We start from the raw sequence: 18536 nt of genomic DNA on the forward strand, positions 1-18536 counted from the left end.
TACTAAAGATAACAGTGGAGATGACATTCGAAGTCTGTTGTTCTTCGCACAGCATGCAAAGGTAAACATGTTCCTGATATATACTATCCATTCTCCCCTTCCATCTGGAACCTCACTGTTTAAACATGTTTGATATTTTTGGAGTCGCTCATAGTGAAAGTAGTAACAAGAGAGTGTGACATATTGCAGCAGAGATGCGATATCAAATCAGCAGTCAGTGTTGCACACATGATAAGAAGGTCGAGACAAGGAAATGTGCTCTAACAAAAACTCAGATTTCTGCCTCCACACAAACTGTCAGAGATATTTATTAACTCTTTCCTTAAATCTTGGTCAGTAGTAGGCATTATTACTTCCCATAGACATACATTATCACAGTATCTCCATCTTTAATTAGTACACTCATGTAACACTCACTTTTCCCTTGTGATTAAAAACACAGAAAAAAGATTTCCAACAAGACACAATACAGTAGCCCCATTCACACTGCCCTTAAGGGTGTGGGGATCCTGCAGCAAGTCTCTGCACCCTCCTCTGTGTGAAAGTCTCTGATGCAGCGAGGGGTGAAATTTTGCTGCACCTCTGATGTGCCACCGGAAGTAGAATCAGAGAAACAGCATTGGCGAACCAAACCTGTGTGAATAGATAAGCCGGCGGCGCGGAGCGGGGACGTGATGATCTGATGGTGTAATAGTGTGATAACTAAACAGATCCTTCCCTCAACAAGAAGAGAAATGTCACACAAAGCAATGTTACATGACCAAACAACAGTACCGTAGATTATGTAATTACGTAATTTAAAGCAAAAAACATTGTCACTTTCCAGGATGCATGATGGGTCAGGATCCCAATCACAACTGCATACATATGATTAGAAACAGACAGCGGGTACATGTTTAGATTAACAACAAGACATTGGGGGAAACACACAGACGCCATCATCATGATGTGTACCGTCATGCCTCTTTTGGATACGCAGTACCGGCTTGTTGTGTGAATTACACACTGGTTCATCTTTCCGCCAGAGGTGCTTGGCTCTGTGTGAACAAACAGTGGCAAGGAATTGGCTAACCGCCACAGTACATAATACAAAAAAATGAAGTCATTTATACTGCATGTTTATAATAAGACATTTTATAATTAAGAATTGATAATATACTGTATAAGGTCCCTCATATCCAGCTTTCCTGAATACACTAAATACAGACAGTGCATTAAATAATATCTAAAAGTGCAGTGAAATCAAACTCACGCGAGCAAAACTGAGCCGAGTTGACAACTCATTACGTTACTTCCCAATAGCAGTGATTTATCTGTCTAAAACCAAAGATGGACAGACGTCGGCCCCATAATTTAAACACGCCAAACCTGACTCTTGTGGTAGGCAAAAGCTGAGGATGCTAGAAGCTCTGCTAACCCTGTATGCATCATGTACAAACTAGGGATGTCAGAGGTAAACCTTTGATCATCAAACTGCCTAGAATATTTTTGACCAGTAAATCTGCTTGCTCCAGCAATCTGAGGTAATAAGTGAAGCACGCTACTTGAAGCAAAGCGTGGGAACATTTCCACCAGAACAACAAAGTTGATGTAAGTTAAACTGTGTGATGATACTCTTCAGTTTAGTAGATACATACACCCTGCTGCCATGTCTGATGACGGCTTGCTGCCAAAGATCACATTGCTGCTAGCAGGAGAAAGTGTGATACACATGTAGAGACATCGCAGCAAAATGTCCACAGATAGAGGTTGGACAGAACTGTTCGTAAGACTGGTTTAATGAGACACAAACAAAACAGAAGTGTTGATAAACAGCTGTTGATTTGTGAAGCAGCCATCTTGGATTTTGACGTCAGGGTTGGTGAGGTGCGTCTGACTTTCTGACTCTGAAATACAACTTCAGGGGGCATTCCAGTTCATAGGGCTGGATCAGAACTTGAAAATTTTGACTTCACTGGCAAGCGGCTAGATGTTTAGCATGCTCTCTGCTCTCTCATGCTTTGTTGTCCTTGAGATACAGTTTGGTAACCTACACTCATTCTATTGGCTTACATACACATTAAACTGTGTTTTAAAGATAACAATGGAGATGACGTTCAAAGTCTGTTGTTCCTTGCACAGCATGCAATCTGGAACCTCACTGTTTAAACATGTTTGATATTTTTGTAGCTGCTCAGAGTAAAAGAAGAAGAGATTGTGACACATTGCAGCAGCGTATCAGATGAGATATCAAATCATCAGTCAATGTTGCACACACGACGAGAGGGGCATGACAAGGAAATGTGCTTTAACAAAAACTGTGAGATTTCTGCCTCCACACAAACTCTGTCAGAGATGTTTATTTAATAATTTCCCTTACATCTTGGTCAGTAGTAGGCATTATTATTTCCCATAGACGTACATTATCACAGTATCTTTATCTTTAATTAGTACACTCATGTAACACCAACATTCACTTTTCCCTTGTGATTCAAAAGGCAGAAAAAGCTTTCCAACAAGACACATTACCATGACATCCTCATATACAGTACATAATACAAAACAGTCTTGGCATTTATACCGCTTGTTTATAATAAGACACATTTTAATTAAGACTTGAATATATACTGTATAAGGTCCCTCATATCCAGCTTTACATAATACACTAAATACAGACAGTGCATTAAATAATATCTAAAAGTGCAGTGAAATCAAACTCATCCTAGCAAAACTGAGCCAAGTTGACAACTCATTACGTTACTTCAAGTGCAGTAAAAGCTTCCATCAACAGTGATTTAACTGTCTAAAACCAAAGATGGACAGATGTAGGACCCATTGTGGTAGAGCCGAGAACGCTAGAAGCTCTGCTAACCCTGTTCCATCGTGTACCAACAGGCATGTAAGTCATTAATATTGATCGTTTAACCGCAGAGAAAACCTTTGACTTGTTCGGCATATCCTTCACTGAGTTAAACTGCAAACAGTTTGAGGTAAAAAGTAAAGCGCACTACAAGAAGCTCAGTGTGGCAACATTTCCAGCAGAAAAGCAACAAAGTCAAATGTTAGTTAAAATGTTAAATGATACTCAGTATCAGTTTATTAGTAGTACTAGTACTACATTGTACCATACTAACAACATACCCAGATGCCATGTCTGATGATGGCTGTCTGCCAAAGAGGAGAAAGTGTGATGCACTGGTCCAAGGAGATATGCTGTCAATCAGTGCGGTAGAGGGCAAGGGATTCGAAAAGCTTGTTTGTTGCCTGCAGCTTGAGTACATTATGCCATCAAGAGCTACTGTGACTAAACGCACGGGAAAGCATTTTGTCACAGTCAAGCAAAAAAGTCAAGCTAGCCAGGGCAACAAGCTAAATTTAGCTCTGACAAGCGATTGTGGAACAGCTCTCACAAACAAAAGCTAACTTCACAACTACCTGTAACTTCATCAGTGCTGACAGAGAGATGCAGTCCAGCGTGCTTCTTTCTCTGGCACTGTCACAGCAACAAAACAAAGCATGGAAATAAGTCCAGTAAGGCAAGATTAGTGTGCCCCTCACTAAGAGCCTCGTAAAGAAGCTGACGCAGTGTGGAGTGTCCGATGAAAGCACCTCTTGAAATGAACTTCTTGTGTGATGTTGTATTGATGGAATTGTTTGGACATATGGAACTCTGTAGAAAAATGTTCCCACAATGTTTGATCAGTGAATCACCTTTAAACCATTTCAAGAATTATAATTTAAAAAAAACAAACAAAACAAAAAAACTCCCACCATTCCAGCAAAAGCCTATTCATCCTGCTGCTATCTGGCAAAAGATACAGGAGTATTACCTGCTATATCTCCAGACTACAGAGCAGCTTCTTTTCTCAGGCTGTGACACTCAACAGGCCAGTATAAAAAAATATTTTTTTCTAGACAAGCAAAAAGGGATTGCAATTTGTATTTCGTTGTAGAACCATTTGTTGTAAAATGTAAGTACACCCACAGTATGGACAAAACCTCACTTACAAAACCTCACTTACAAAAACCTCACTTACAAAAACCTTAATCTCAAAAACACTTTACATGTTATATTATCCCCGAATTGTAGGATAAATAAATTCCAACAATAGTAAACTAGTAAACTGCCATACATCAAAGATGTAAACAACTAGCCTGCATTACCGCATTTTGAGAATCTGATTTTGCCTTTGCTGATGCAGGAAAATGCTGATACTGTGAATAATTACAAAATTGAAAATACAAATCAGTACCATATACTAACTCTTAATATCATCATATATACATCATGTAATCTGCAGTTAACTGTCATAAAATGTTTGAATTTCAACAGCAGTTTACTAAATATGAGCCTGCAGCAAATATAATTAGTTTCCCTTCTATCAAAGCAGCAAGTCTGGAAGGCACAAGAATGATTTTGTACATAGATCCCAAAACATCAAGTCTATTATTTGGACTTGGATTTGAAGTCAAGCACTTGTTTAACTTTCCTCATCATGAAGGCAGCAATTAACGGGCATACAACCAGAGTGACCACATACAGTCCCACAAAGAGAGCAGCCTCATTGCTCCTGTGCAGACGTGAGTACAGTTCCCTACGGCCTACAAAGTCGAGATGGGAGGCATGGATCTGACAAAAGGTGCAGCAAGATAGAAAAACATGAAAAACCTGATGGCTTTGTCCCAAGAAATCACATCGTCCTGGTCGGCAGCGCTCTAACAGGGGGTAGGTGAAGAAGAAGGCACAGCTCAGAAAGAAAGCCACCTGGCCAAAGTGATAGATAATAGCTGGGTCATTGTTGGCTGTAGACAATGACATGAGTCTTTTAGCCACAGGACTGCTGTCCCACATATAGGCGAGTGCTGAGGGAACCACCTGGCACACCTTACGCACCCAGGTTGGTAGGCTATGGTTGCAGTATTTGCCATAGCAGCATCCAAGGCATGACAGACAACTGAGAACAGTGGCAACGGGCATGAAGATTCCATGCACATGTCTATAAAAGCTCTCATCCACAGCATAGTAAAAGTGAACTATAGCACTGCCGTACTGATACTGTGCTACACCAACATAGTCCAGAAAGAAGAAGGTATAGTGACACTGCTCAGACTTGCCACCCAGTAGGTGAGCTGCTGCACTAAAGGCTGAGTAGGTCAGAGAGGACAGGATGAGGACCAGCAAGGGCCAAGAATGATGATCGCCAACAAAGTCCACAGTCTCGGTGAGTTGCCGCAATTTAACCAGAAACACCAAAAACGCCAGCAGGTGAGTCCAGACGTTGATGGTCTCATTGTGGCGCTGGAATAAAGACAGGAAGTAGTAACGCCAGTTTTGGTTGAGTGGTCGGTAGCCAGTGCAGACGTAGCGCTCCCTAAAGTAGGGGGGAACCTCGGTGTCTCTCACAGTGCCGGGCATGGAGGGCGCCGCCTCAGTCAGCATCCGGGGAACCTCCCTAATATGCTGCAGGCTGATGAACACACGGCCAATTCTCTCCATTACGATTGTTGCCATAACTGTCAGTAGTTGAGTAATGCACACTGGGTGGTTCCTGCAGAGAAGATTTGTCAGTATCAAAAACAAATACTGTAGCATGAATGATCCGTAATAATCAATCAACATCATAATTAGCTTTTCCAATAGGCTAACATCAGCATTAGCTCCTCCAACAGGCTAACATCAGCATGAGCTTCTCCAACAGGCTAACATCAGTAGGCTTTTAGCTTTCCCAAAAGGTTCACAATCATCATTCTTTCAGTGTTCATATGGTTTCAACCTTTCTTGTCATTGCCTCGCACACCTAAAAACAGTGGTGCTGCCATTTTTGTCAGTTATTTTGAATTTAGGACAGGATCTGTAGCCTACCATCCTATTTTAGGATATGCTTCAGTAAAGATGGTTCTGATTTTGCAAAAATTTCAGCCCTTAAATAATTAATGTTTCTGTCATACCAGAAACCCTAAATATCATACTAATCTGAATTAATTTAGGATTTCAGACATCTGGCTTTGTTGTGGCCATTGGTAACCACACTAGCCATAGAAGTAGCCACAAAAGACACAGCAGTAGCACAGTCACACACATTGTGTTGATAGTTACAGCCGGAGCATGGCCTTCCACATTCCTCACAAGTAACTAATGGAATTTTACTTGACATATTTGCCAGTAGTGAAGTCCTTGTTGTTTATCAGAGAAAATTCCATTTCAAGTTTTGCTTGTGTTCCTTAAAGGTCCCTAAAGAGTAAATCCTAATTTAATAGTTTTGATAACCCTCAGACCTCTACTACACTGTCCCCCACACCACACTTTCTGAATGGACAGAACAGAGGTCAACATTCTCAGGGCCCTAAACAAAAAAATTATTCTAAGGCCCCTTTTTATCTGCTTTAAATATCAGCCCACCTGAATTTCCCTAATGTTAAGAGTGTGTTTATTTCATTGTTTAAGCAGAAATGACATTTTTGTAACCATATATTATTAACCCAGAACAGTGTTCTTAATTCTTTGGGGGCCCCTGCCCTGAATGTTTTAGATGTTCCCCTGCCCTAGCACACCTGATTTAAATGATGGGTTATTATCAGGCTTAAACAGAGTTTGATGACGAGCTTATCATTGTAATCAGGTGTGTTGGAACAGGACTGAAAAATCTAGAATATTACATAGCAATATATCAATACAAATATGTTTATAACCAAAACGCTGATTATATTTACCAGAGGTGGATAAAGCAGCCAAACGTAGTCCAGATGGTGTTACTAAAGTTAGGGTACGTCAGTGCTTCATATTGTTAGTTCTTTAGCAATATGGCTTGGGTATTCACACCTAACTTAAACAGGAGGTATCTGAGCATTCAGCAAACACTGAAACCTAACAGAAAAAAAACTTCAACATTTGTATATAGTGTTTTTTGTGTTTGTTTGTTATAATCATGCTGGCTGAAGGATAGTCTGAACTACTAGCCAGCAATCCAAACTATAGCTGTAATCTTAACTGAACTCTGCAAATGCTGTTTGGAAGTTGGACGGTTTGAAGCTGATACTCCCTCTGAAGAAATATTCAGAAAAATGAGGCCGGACATGTTTTGCGTCATCTAAATTTCCTGTCCGAGCTGAAACTGAGCCACGAAAGGGACGTGGCTACCTGACTATACAAAGATGCAAAGCAGACCAGGGATCTGCAGACCCTCAAGCTCTCTGAAATTTGAGTGGAATGTTTTCAAATGAATAAACCGCAATAAACAATCTCAACGAAAATAGAGGACATGTTCCAACTCTCACAGAATAAACCACCCGCAAATTACATTTCTACATTCACAGTTCTATTTCTGTATAGATTTACCAAATGAGGATCTTGAAATAAGGCCTGCAATTAATGATTATTTTAATCATCAAATAATCTGCAGATTATTTTCATGATCAATTGTTTAGTCCAAAAAACTGCTCATCACAATTTCTCAGAGGCCAAACTGTCTTAAAGTTGTGTCTTTTGTAAACCAACGATACACAACCTGATGACTCTTAATTCACCATCATAAATGACAAAAGCAGCAGCAAATCCTCACATTTATAAGGCTCAAACTGGCAAATGTTTGACATTTTTGCTTGAAAAGTGACTTAAACGATTAATCATCAAAATAGTTGGTGATCAATGATCAACTAATCAACTAATCGTTGCAGCTCCAGTGTTAATGAGTGAGCTTCAGCTTTGACTGTTGCCATTTTTGATCGTTGGACAGGGTCAGGCTAACTGTTCCCCCTGCTTCCTGTCTTCATGCTAAGCTAGGCTCACCGCCTCCGGAACTCCAACTCTTTAATTGTTTAAATTGCACATACATAAATGAGATTGTGACTTCTCATATCATGTCCAAAAACACTGGAAATATTTGTTGTTGGACTGTATTTTGAATTTGTTTTATTTTGTTATTTTGTCATACATTTCTATTAACAGCAGTGTCTATCAAGTGCAGCAGCAGCTACGATTGCTAAAAGAAGACATTTTAAGGTGAGTTTTCGCCCCCTTAAGGCCCTGAGGAACAAAAAAAAGGGAAAAAAAACTCTTCTCTTCCCAGTCAACGCCCCTGGCAGGAACATGCAGCTGAAGGTTGAATGTGAAATCAAACAGACTTCATCTATGGTGTTTGAAGCGAGTCGTCTCGGTGTGCCCATCAATCATGTATAGACTACTGTAAAGGTCTCGGTCTAAACCCGAGGCACTTCAGAAAGTTCTGCAACAGCCTGAAACAACTTATTAAACCTAGTGCGTATCACTTTTAGCGGGCTGCCTGTTGACCGTAGACCTATAAAGTGTTATCTTAGTGATGTCTCACCTTGAAGTGACAGCTTGTTTTCTTCACTGTCCGCAGCTGAAATGACCTCTTCCTCCTCCTCCACCCGCCAACACAAAATATTAAACCGATTGAACCGCTTTTCTGAAGTGTGAAGACAGCGTCAAGCCGCGAATGGTCAGGAAAACACAGGCGGAAGTGTAGTTTTTTTGCAGTAACAATAAAAGCACGGAAGATTTTGAAACGTAACAACGAAAAAAAGTGTAAAAAAAAAAAAAAAAAAAAACACACACACATTAAATATAAGTCTGAAAATGTATTGATTGTGTTACATTATTGCTATTTCATAGTGTATACATTTACGGCTATGAAACATTATTTAAAGATAATATGCCCAACGTGGATAAACACCATGCAGATTTTAATCGAGGAGATATACAGTAGTAGACAAAATTTAAAAAGAAGAAAAGAAAAGAAAAACACTCAAAGGTCGATACATATTCGCCTGTATTGCTATGATTTTAGTGAGAACAACCTGCACAATTACCACTGTGGCGCGTGCCTATACTATTAACGCGCTTTATTTTGAAAGTTGATACCGGAAAAACTTCTGTGTTTGCAGGGAGCATGACTAAAATGTTGCACCCCCAGCTGGATGAGGAAAAGAGGGCTTCCCCCTGAAGACCGAGCTGTAAAAAAGACTAAAAGAAAACCCTGGACGTGAGGTGCATTAACACTGCCCAGTTTGAATAAGTTAATCAGTAGTCAAGATGGGCTAGTTGTTTTCTGATGCGTTTATGGGCATAGTGGATATTAAACCTGAACGGACATGAAAGACAAACGTCCTGCAATCTCAGTCATCCACGAATCTCATACAGTGAGTGCAGTACCTTAGGGGGTGCACAGTAGAAGCAGGCCTGAGCGGCATTAAAAGTGTGAGATTTGCTGTTTGACGAAGGCAGAGGAAGGTAGCCCGACTGTGTGGGTGTGAACTCCTGGAACATTCTTTGTCAGTGACTATCTGCTCACGTCCCTCCTCAGCACAGTTCCTACAGCACAGAGCAGCTGGGACCAAACTAGACCTGAATTGAATGAATCCGGACAGTTGAGACACTTCTCAAACTGTACGTACTATTCATCCAGGTGTGTTGAGGTGACTAGTTGAAGAAGCTTTTATGAAAATACTATTGTGAAAATTCTGAGGGCAAGAGAACCCACACTCTAACAGAGGTAAAGAAATGGCCTATGTTTAGTTAATGCTACCTTAACTGGACTGAAAGCATATTAGTCTGCAATCAGAGGGAAATATGGAATCTGGGACGGTTCCATCAAACGTTAGTTTGACATTATGGGGGGAAAACCAACAAGGCTACACCCTGCAGCTGGGTAGCTTTGCTTACAATAAACACAAGGATATGGGAGAAACAGCCGCCTGGCTCCTTCTGAAGGTACCAAGAAATAGTCCTGCACGTGAATCATCCATTCATTGTCTGTAACCGCTTTATCCCTTTTATGGGGTCACAAGGGTTTTTGCTGGAGCCAATCCCAGCTGTCTCTGGGCGAGGGCAGGGTACTCCCTGGACAAGTCACCAGCTCATCGCAGGGCCCTGACTGATGGCAGAGGGCACCATGCAAGGTGCCAACTGCACATCAGGAACAATTTGGGGTTCAGTATCTTGCTCAAGAAGACTTTAACATGCAGTTCAGCCCAGCCCGGAGCTGGGTTTTGAACCAGCGACCCTCCGTCCACTAGCCGACCTGCTCTACCCGCTGAGCTACAGCCGCACATGAACCAGTGCAATGTAAAACCACAACGTTTTACACTTTGGTTTTTGTAGAAATTAAACAACTCTTGAGAGGCTAGTAGCCTAACTGTTTCCCTCCGTCTCCAGTGTTTCTGTTAAACTAAGAGTTCGGCTGTAGCTTCATATTTATTATGACTCTGGTATATTCTCATCTGACACGTGGTGAGAAAGTGAAAGAAGCTCATACCAAAAATGTGGAACTATCGCTTTAGGGTGTGTGTGCACTGTTTAAAGCGTGATGGTTTAAAGAGTGTTTTCAAAGGGCTGCAGGTCCACCAGTGTCTGGTCTGCAGTGTCTCGTGACATTTCAGGATTTAGCTCTGAATCAATTCCAGACTGGAGTAAAATGAAAATGGCTTCGATACCAAATCCAGTTTTCAACAAGGATTTCCTCTCTTGACCCAAGACAGTAGAGTGACCTGTTACATCATCGTTTAGCCTGAAGCAGCAGTCAGGACTGACATTAAGGTTTGACAATTGTGAACCGCCCACCTGCCTTTGAAGCATGAGAACATGTTACAGTGCCCAATGGTCAATTTAGAATGACTGATTAACATCGCTTGCATAAAGAGGCGTGCACAGACTTTTTGAAGGGCAGGGGCAAAAAGAAGGGCACTTTAGTGTGCATTTTGGCTCCCGAGAGGGCACTTTAGCGCGTGTTTTGGCTCCCAAGAGGGCACTTTAGCGCGTGTTTTGGCTTCCAAGAGGGCAGTTTATCATGTTTTAACCAGCCAAGGGGGCAAGAGGGCACTTTGGCACACTTTTTTGGCTCCCAAGAGGGCACTTTAGCACACTTTTTTGGCTCCCAGGAGGGCACTTTAGCGCGCATTTGTCAACAATTGGGCCACGAGGGGGGGGCGACTGCACATCACTGCTTGCATGTCTTTGGACTGTTTGAGGAAGCTACAGTACTCAGTGTGAAGCCACGCAGGCATGGGGATGAAATGCACACTCCGCACAGAGAGGACCTGCCCTGTCGAACCCAGGGCCTTCTCCCTGCTAGGCAACAGCACTAACCTCTGCAAGGGCTTTGTTTTCACCTTTAAGTATCGGAACTGAGCCCTTCAAAAACATAGATCATCAATGCATAAGCTGCCAGAAAGCAAAACTAAGATGTTGCCTTGAGGGGCAATAAGGTAAAGCAAGTTTCTCCAGAAGTAAGTGAAATGCAAACATTGAAACCAGACAGAAAAAAAAACAAGATAGATAATATTGTTCCACCTATTAGTTGTTCTTTTCATAGAGTTTAATATTTGCTCTGTGAGGTTTATCATGAAGCTGTCAGTAAGTTCCCTTTAAAGCTTGAGACAAACAGGGTATGTGTGTGTGCTGTCCTTCTGTCTCTGTGAGGACTGCTTTGAATATGAGGCCTTGAAGGATGACATTTTTGGAAGGTGAAGACATTTCTCGCTCTCTCGCTCCTTAAAGAAGATGTTCAAAGGTTACGACTTTAGGCAACTAAGCTCATTTACTCCAGTACTTTACTGAAGTACAATTGTGAGGTATTTGCACTTTATGTGAGTGTTTTCTGCTACTTTTTACTTCATCAGCCCTCCAAATTTTGAGGCAGATTCTGTATTTTTTACACCACTACATTTATTTGATAACTTTAAGTGACAAGTTACTTTGCAAATAGCACGCTGTGGCACATTTTTTGATTTATTTGTTTTAACAGCAATCAGGTGAAAAATACACTTATTCTGGTAATAAAATGCTGAATACTGGATCTGATAAACAGCCGGGCCAATAATCAGATGATGCATACACATGCAAGTCAGAATTTTTGAGACTTTTACTCAAATACCTCTTGTATGGGTGACTTTAACTTTTGCTGAAATAACATTTTAGCATCGTATGTTGTTACAATATGTATAACTCAAGTATGACTACGAGTACTATTTTAAAAACATTCCTTTAGGACTAAAGCTAGAATGACATAGGTTAACATACAGCGACAGGTTGAGGCTCGCGGCTATGATAGGGTTAGAGGGAGCATTATGTCGAAAAGAATCTCCTCAAATGTATGGAAGCAGTTTGTGTGGGGGACAGCATGTAACCAGTTGTTTGCATATTTGTGAGTGTGTTTACAGTGAGGGATGGCAAGAAGAGGAGTGGGCGGAGCAACACTTGCGGATGTGAGCAATCGTTCCAGTCTGACCACGCATGTCACTGATTAGTCTTGAGCAACAGCAAGCCTTATCTGAAAGACCGAAAAACAGATTGATAACACGTATGGCTGCTTTCCAGCTGCTGAGAAAAAAGTGTTTGCAGCAACCAACAGTCCCTCCCGTCCTGGAGGAAAAATTAGCTCACCGTGTTCTCTGGACTCAGGTCCACATATCATTACAAAGACTACATTTGTGCTCCACCAGTTTTACTTTAGAGGGAGGATTTTATCAAAAGGGGCCCGACAGGGTTAAATTTACATCCTATCGAGAAAAACTGGCCTCATTTAAAATATGTAAAGTGCTGATGGTAGGTAATGTTGAATTAATTATTCATTTGCACACTCGGCAAATTAAAAGCTGCATCTAAACAACGAGGTGAGCGATGAGACTGAGATGAGGCTCATTTGAGAATCCTCGATGGGAATTCGGATAAGTGACTTGGAATTAGTTCAATTATTGGTCCGCTGTACAAAAATAAGTCCAGAACATGCAACCGGGCTCAGATGAACAGTTGAAAATTGAGCCTTTACTGTCTTTCTGATCTGAAAAAATGGAATCTGTATAATTTCATCTCAGCTCTCCTTTTAACATACTGTACTTTCTGGTGCTCAGTCCTGTTGGCTCTGGATTGGGAGGATCTCTGAGAGGGTTGCATTCTCATCACCGGTAACTATTTCTCTTCACAGATTTAAATATAGGCACATGGCCTCTCGTACACACACGTAGCCATAGAGCTTGAGGTTTTGGCCCCGTCACTCCCTTTCTGTCTGTTTATCGCTTTGACGAATGTTTACACATTTCCTGTTACCAACCGCACTCACTTGCTCAATAATTTTAGTTCCTCCCTCACGCCCTTTTCAGTTTTTATTGCCCTTATATTCCTTATGATGTACACGTTTTCTACCCTGTCGCATTTCACTCTGTTGCGGTCTTATGATTCATTTTTTTATTTTTTTATTTCATTCTTAACTGGTTCAAAGAGACAGACCTCCTTCAACCCTGAAAAACTCCGTTTTGTCACGTTTTAATAGTTTTTTGGTTTTCTGTTCAAAAAACGTCGCTCTAAAGTGAAATACAATATCAGTTAAGGCAGGTCCTGCATTATTAGCTAATCTTGTAGCCTCTACAAAGGTAGCGCCACCAATTTTACAAATTAAAGTGTGTTCTGGTCCTGGGGAGTACTACTGCATGTGTGTAAAAGGTATAATAAAGTCCTTTGTGACTCCAGAGGAAGTTGCATGTAAACTGATAAATTGCAGTGGCTAAATTGCATTATGGGTAATACAGGCACTAGATTTTAAAACGATGCAAATGCATGGGGAAAAAAAGGTGATATCTCTGGTTCCCCTACTTTGATTTTGATTGATTGTTTTAGTTTTAAAACTGTTTAAAATGAGACTAATAGTGTAATAGGAGACCAGTGGACTCAACACATGGCGCCTACATTACCCAACAGGCAACCGGGTAATGTCACTGGAGGCAGTTTTTCAGATTACATGTAGCTTCTTCTGGAGCCACAAAAGGCTTCGAACTATTTTTTTCACATGTGTAGTAGCACTTCCCCAAACCTCCAAACACACTTCAATGTTTGAGATTGGTGGAGTTACCCTTTAATGTCGAAGGCGCCTATGTTGAAATTTAGTTTGCTTCGGTTGAAGTCTCACAGCAGCAGAAGTGCAAGAACAGACACATACAAACTGAAAATGAAAACACTACATGCATTATGAGATATGAAAACATCAAAAATAACCAGTCATTATAAAGTGTATTAACACAAAATGATCTTAAATAAGCGAGGAGAGAAAGTCGCAATAAAAATGAAAAACATTCCTGAAGTTGTGCAGTTATTTGTAAACTAGTGTAGTGCTGCAGTAGGTACATTATGTTGGTTTTGTCTGTGGGAGTACAATGCAACTGTAATGTATAGCCTGCTGTGTGCACTGGTCTAAATGGGAACTATGGGAGGTAACAGAGAATGTACACAATAGACAAGAAGTGGGTGGTGGAGGAGTCAATCTGCCCTGGAGCCCCTAACGTGGAAATAGTTATGATCCACCCAAGTCTCTGATCAGGTCAGTACGGTTCTTTTGTTTTGTCTTCAGCTCAAACCTTGAACTTGTTCAACCTGTTTTCCTCTAAGGTGGCATTTTTTGCAGCAGGGTTACTATGGTGCATGTCCAGTAACTCTCCAGAATATCCACAGAGGGGCAGTGTTTACTCTAGTTACAATGGTGTTAAGAGCCGCCGAGCTTCATTCAGGCAATATAAATGTGATCATTTATGTTGTGGAGATAGGGTTAAAGGGTTAAAGCTGTGTTTGTGCGCACGTCACATCTAATTTACTGTGATGTGTTTTTCTCCTTTTTATGGATATTGAGAGTTTTTCTCAAACAAATGGCCCATTTTTACAGTTTTCGAAAAAGTGAGTGACAATAAGACAAATGATTGGATTAGATTCCTCTACTGGGAGGCCATCACCAAAAATGTAAGCCCCCAAAACCACCTTTATTGTATTTTGCCCAGATCCTCAGAAACCAAACCACTTTTTCTATTTTGTAATAATGTCCTCTCCTAGGTTTGGTATGTATAAATTACTTAGTTGTAATATAGCTGAACATAAACGTATTCATGGAGATACATTTGGCCATCACCTAGACTGAATCTAGGGTTTAAAAATGGATTTACACACAGGGGTCCCTCTACAGTATAGGACCTCAGTTGTATGTAAACGCACAGAATCTGATCTCTCCCCGTTCATTGTAGCTTATGTTCTGCTGTATGGTGCACATTCCCTGTTATATCTATAATTTGTCAAATGACCACAAATGAACTGAAGGTTGAGGGCCCCAGGGCCTCTTTGCCTAGCTGAGAATGCACAAAAGAAACTCTGGGTTACATTGTGGTGACCTCCCTCTTGTCGTCATAGATGCAAAATGTGAAGCTTGTAGTTTTGGAGAGAAAATCAATATCACAATTCCAACAAATTACACAGAATCAACGGATTGATTTTTTTTTTTGGCAGCTGTTGGTGTGTTTGTTTTAGTAACATGACATTTTACAGGGCTTCATTTGCTTTTAATGTTCAGCACTTTACCTCTTGGGAGCTTTTTAAGTGACACGGTTCAGCAAAGTGCCTTGTGGCTGTAAAGGGACAGTTCGTCGTAAAATCAAAAAGATGTTTTTTTTTCCTCTTACCTGTAGGGTTTTTATCCATCTAGATTTTTATTTGGTGTCAGTCGCCAAGTTTTGGAGATAGATGTCTGCCGCCTCGTGTCAAATGGCACTAAAGGGCACTCAGTTGTTTGAAGCGCCAGCAAAATACATAAAAAAAAAAAATGCAGCAATGTCTCTGTCCAGAAATCATGACATGGTTGCTCAAGATAATCCACATAATTTGTTGTGAGCATTTTCATGTAGGAGCAGTTTTTTCTCAACTTACACCTGTCATTGGTATCACTGCGCAGTAAGAAGCATGATTCTATTCATCAACAAGAGGCTTGTACCCATGACGGCTCGAGACGTAAACGTTAATAGTGTCCTCCTCGGCTGAACTGTAACTTTAGCTGGCTTAGCTGTGCATGTCCCTGTGCATGTACCTGCACACCGTGTTCTCACGTGTATGTGACAAATACCTGCAAACCTAGCTCGTTTAGTTAGCTTAGTTAGCTTGCCTCTCGACGTAGGCTTCCCCCGGCAAAGTGATACGGTGGGCTGTTGTTGTGTGATCGAGAGAAAATAGTTCCAAAATGAAACTGCCCACAAAAAGGTCTGTGGATTATCTTAAGTCAACGGGTCATTATTTCTGGGGAGAAATTAATTTTTTTGCCGCTTTGAGAACGACATTTCAAGCCATCTGGTTCTGTTACATTCGCGACAAGGCAGACATCTCTATGGCTGATATCTCCACAACTCGGCAGCTCACCCTTGAACAATCCTGACGTATAAATAGCAGTTCAGGTAAGAGGAAAAATATAGAACTTGGAGGGTAATTTTTCGTTTAATCAAGGCCTTTTTAACCAGTAAATATCACAACTTTTTCCAGTCTCTAATCTTTCGTACAACCTTTCTGATAATTCACATTCTCGAGTGTTTTCAAAAGTGTAGAATTGGACCCTCGTGTTTTTTTCGCCCAGGGAGCTGAACTGGAAACCAGCGTACCACTTGACATTTTACTTTTCAAACCTTTGACTGAAAAGGATAACATGTCACCAAGTTACAGTCCCTAAAGCAGCACATCTTCTGGCCTAATTGGGTTGGATGGCTCAGCCAGATATCGAGGTGGCATTTTGCAGCAGAATTCCCTCAGCTCCCCGATGATGAGCCCAGTGTGCCTTCGTTTATCAACGTCTGCCCGCTTTTGCTGAGTAGTTTGTTTTTGCCCTTCGCACAATATATCACCTGTCACATCTAATGGGACCCAGTATGGAGTACACAGGGCCCCGGCAGATCCCTTGGGTTCATCTTTGTTTCCATTTCCACCATTGCCATAGATAACTCCTTCGATAGCTGCAGCCCTCCAACTCCTCTGCCGTACTGGAGAGCTTCCTTTGTGTGCTGCTGGCATGAGAGCAAATAGTGGCTTTTTGCAATGAACTGGAGAGAAGTCCTGTTAAAGTGCTAGTGGAAGGATTGGATTTGGATGATAACAATGGACCTGTGCAACACTGCTATTCTAACAAGTAACAGTTTCTATCACATAATGACATGAAAGGATGCGGCCCAGTGACAAGGGAATGTCTCTATAAGTCCATTGTTGGAGGTTGGGTGGAGGTTGGTTTCCTTTTTTTTTTTTAAAGATTTTTTCTAGCATAGACACCTTTATTAAGCAGTAGAGATAATATGGGAGAGAGAGGGAGATGTGACATGCAGCAAAGGACCTCCGGCCAGAATCGGACCGGGGTCGGCTGCGTATGTGGCATGCGCTTCAACCATTCGACCACCTGCGTGCCCTGGTTTCCTTTTTTAAAAAAATAATTGGATTGTTTTAATCATAGCTGCATTGGTATTTTTAATTGCAGTCGGTGTATAAGTTCAGTATTATTTTATTATCATTACCATGATACTGATCGTATCATCTTTCTCTAATGTATAGGACTGTTTTAACCCACTGTATAAGTTAGGTTTACATACCTTATATACTGAATATGACAGTCTTGTTGCGGCATATCACCAGAGTAACCACTAACTAGCATTCTAACTTCAGTAGAGTAGTAGTACAGTTTATATTACCGCAGTTATATCGCACCTTTAAGAGCAGAATACGCTATATTGCTGTGTTGTGAGCCATCTTCACATACTGTCAAATTTGCTTTAAGACGCGCAGGAAAGTAATTACTCTATTTTCTGCTGCTTTACATTTCTACCACTACAATTCAACTATTGGCAAATATAATAATAATATTTAATCCACCACATTTATTTGACAATTGTAGTTATTGGTTTCTTTGCAGATTTAGTTTAATATTACAAAATAACGTACTATTACAGATTTAGATCAAACTTGTGATCTCTGAGGGCAAATTTCCACGCTTCCCAGCAGACTAACCATATAAAGTAGTTGGAACACCATTACAAGCTTCAACATTACTTTGATGAACACAATAATGCACCAATATTTTTTAATAGAGTAATATAACATGCATTATCCTGAAATATGCCACTTTGCAAGAGTACATTTGCTTTTAGTTCGAGATCTGAGAACATTTCCCAACCTCTGGCATTAAGTGGAAATGTGTCTGGCTCTCACATGGGAATCTGCACTTTGAATGGTGTCATCTGGGACTTTGCCTCACTTTGTCTCTTCAACTAATGGTTATGGTCCTGTAAGGTCTACATAAATAGATTTTAATAAGGTTTCTGGAATTAAGTACAAGACAGTGGACTACACTATTGATGAAACACTTAGTATAAGCTTTAAGTGCTGGCATGTATTCTTTTAAAAGAATATTCCACAGTAAACATATGTTTCAAATATCAAATATTTACCCCTGCAGCCTGAGAGCAGACTGAAAAGTTTATAAGTTGTTCCTTTACAGATGATGGCAGTTAAAGCCGCTTACAATGGATTTCAACAGAAAATCTGTTTTGCAGCTAAACTACAGTTTCCAAATGTCAGATGAAATTGTGAGACCACTTTTGCTGAATAATTCATATATTTTCTCTTCATGTGTATTCCCACAATCACAACACTCTCACAATATTTGCCACAATATTGATGAAATCACAACTTGAGGTTTGTTTATGATTTCCAAACAATAGTAAAGTTTAATAGACCCAAACTGCATAGAGTGTGACGATGGAGT

General features: G+C 40.7%; 1 protein-coding gene across 1 annotated transcript; it reads right to left on the reverse strand.

Annotated features, from left to right (window-relative positions):
* Positions 1-2321: 2321 nt before the first annotated feature.
* On the reverse strand, positions 2322-8439 carry paqr7a (progestin and adipoQ receptor family member VII, a). Its single transcript, XM_030413075.1, has 2 exons — positions 8304-8439; positions 2322-5528 (listed from the first exon to the last, which is right to left on the reverse strand). The coding sequence occupies exon 2, from the start codon at positions 5489-5491 to the stop codon at positions 4427-4429; it is 1065 nt and encodes a 354-aa protein (XP_030268935.1). The 5' UTR covers positions 5492-5528; positions 8304-8439; the 3' UTR covers positions 2322-4426.
* Positions 8440-18536: the final 10097 nt, after the last annotated feature.

The sequence above is a fragment of the Sparus aurata genome, chromosome 3 (assembly GCF_900880675.1).
Source record: "Sparus aurata chromosome 3, fSpaAur1.1, whole genome shotgun sequence".
In the NCBI taxonomy this organism is placed as follows: Eukaryota; Metazoa; Chordata; class Actinopteri; order Spariformes; family Sparidae; genus Sparus; species Sparus aurata.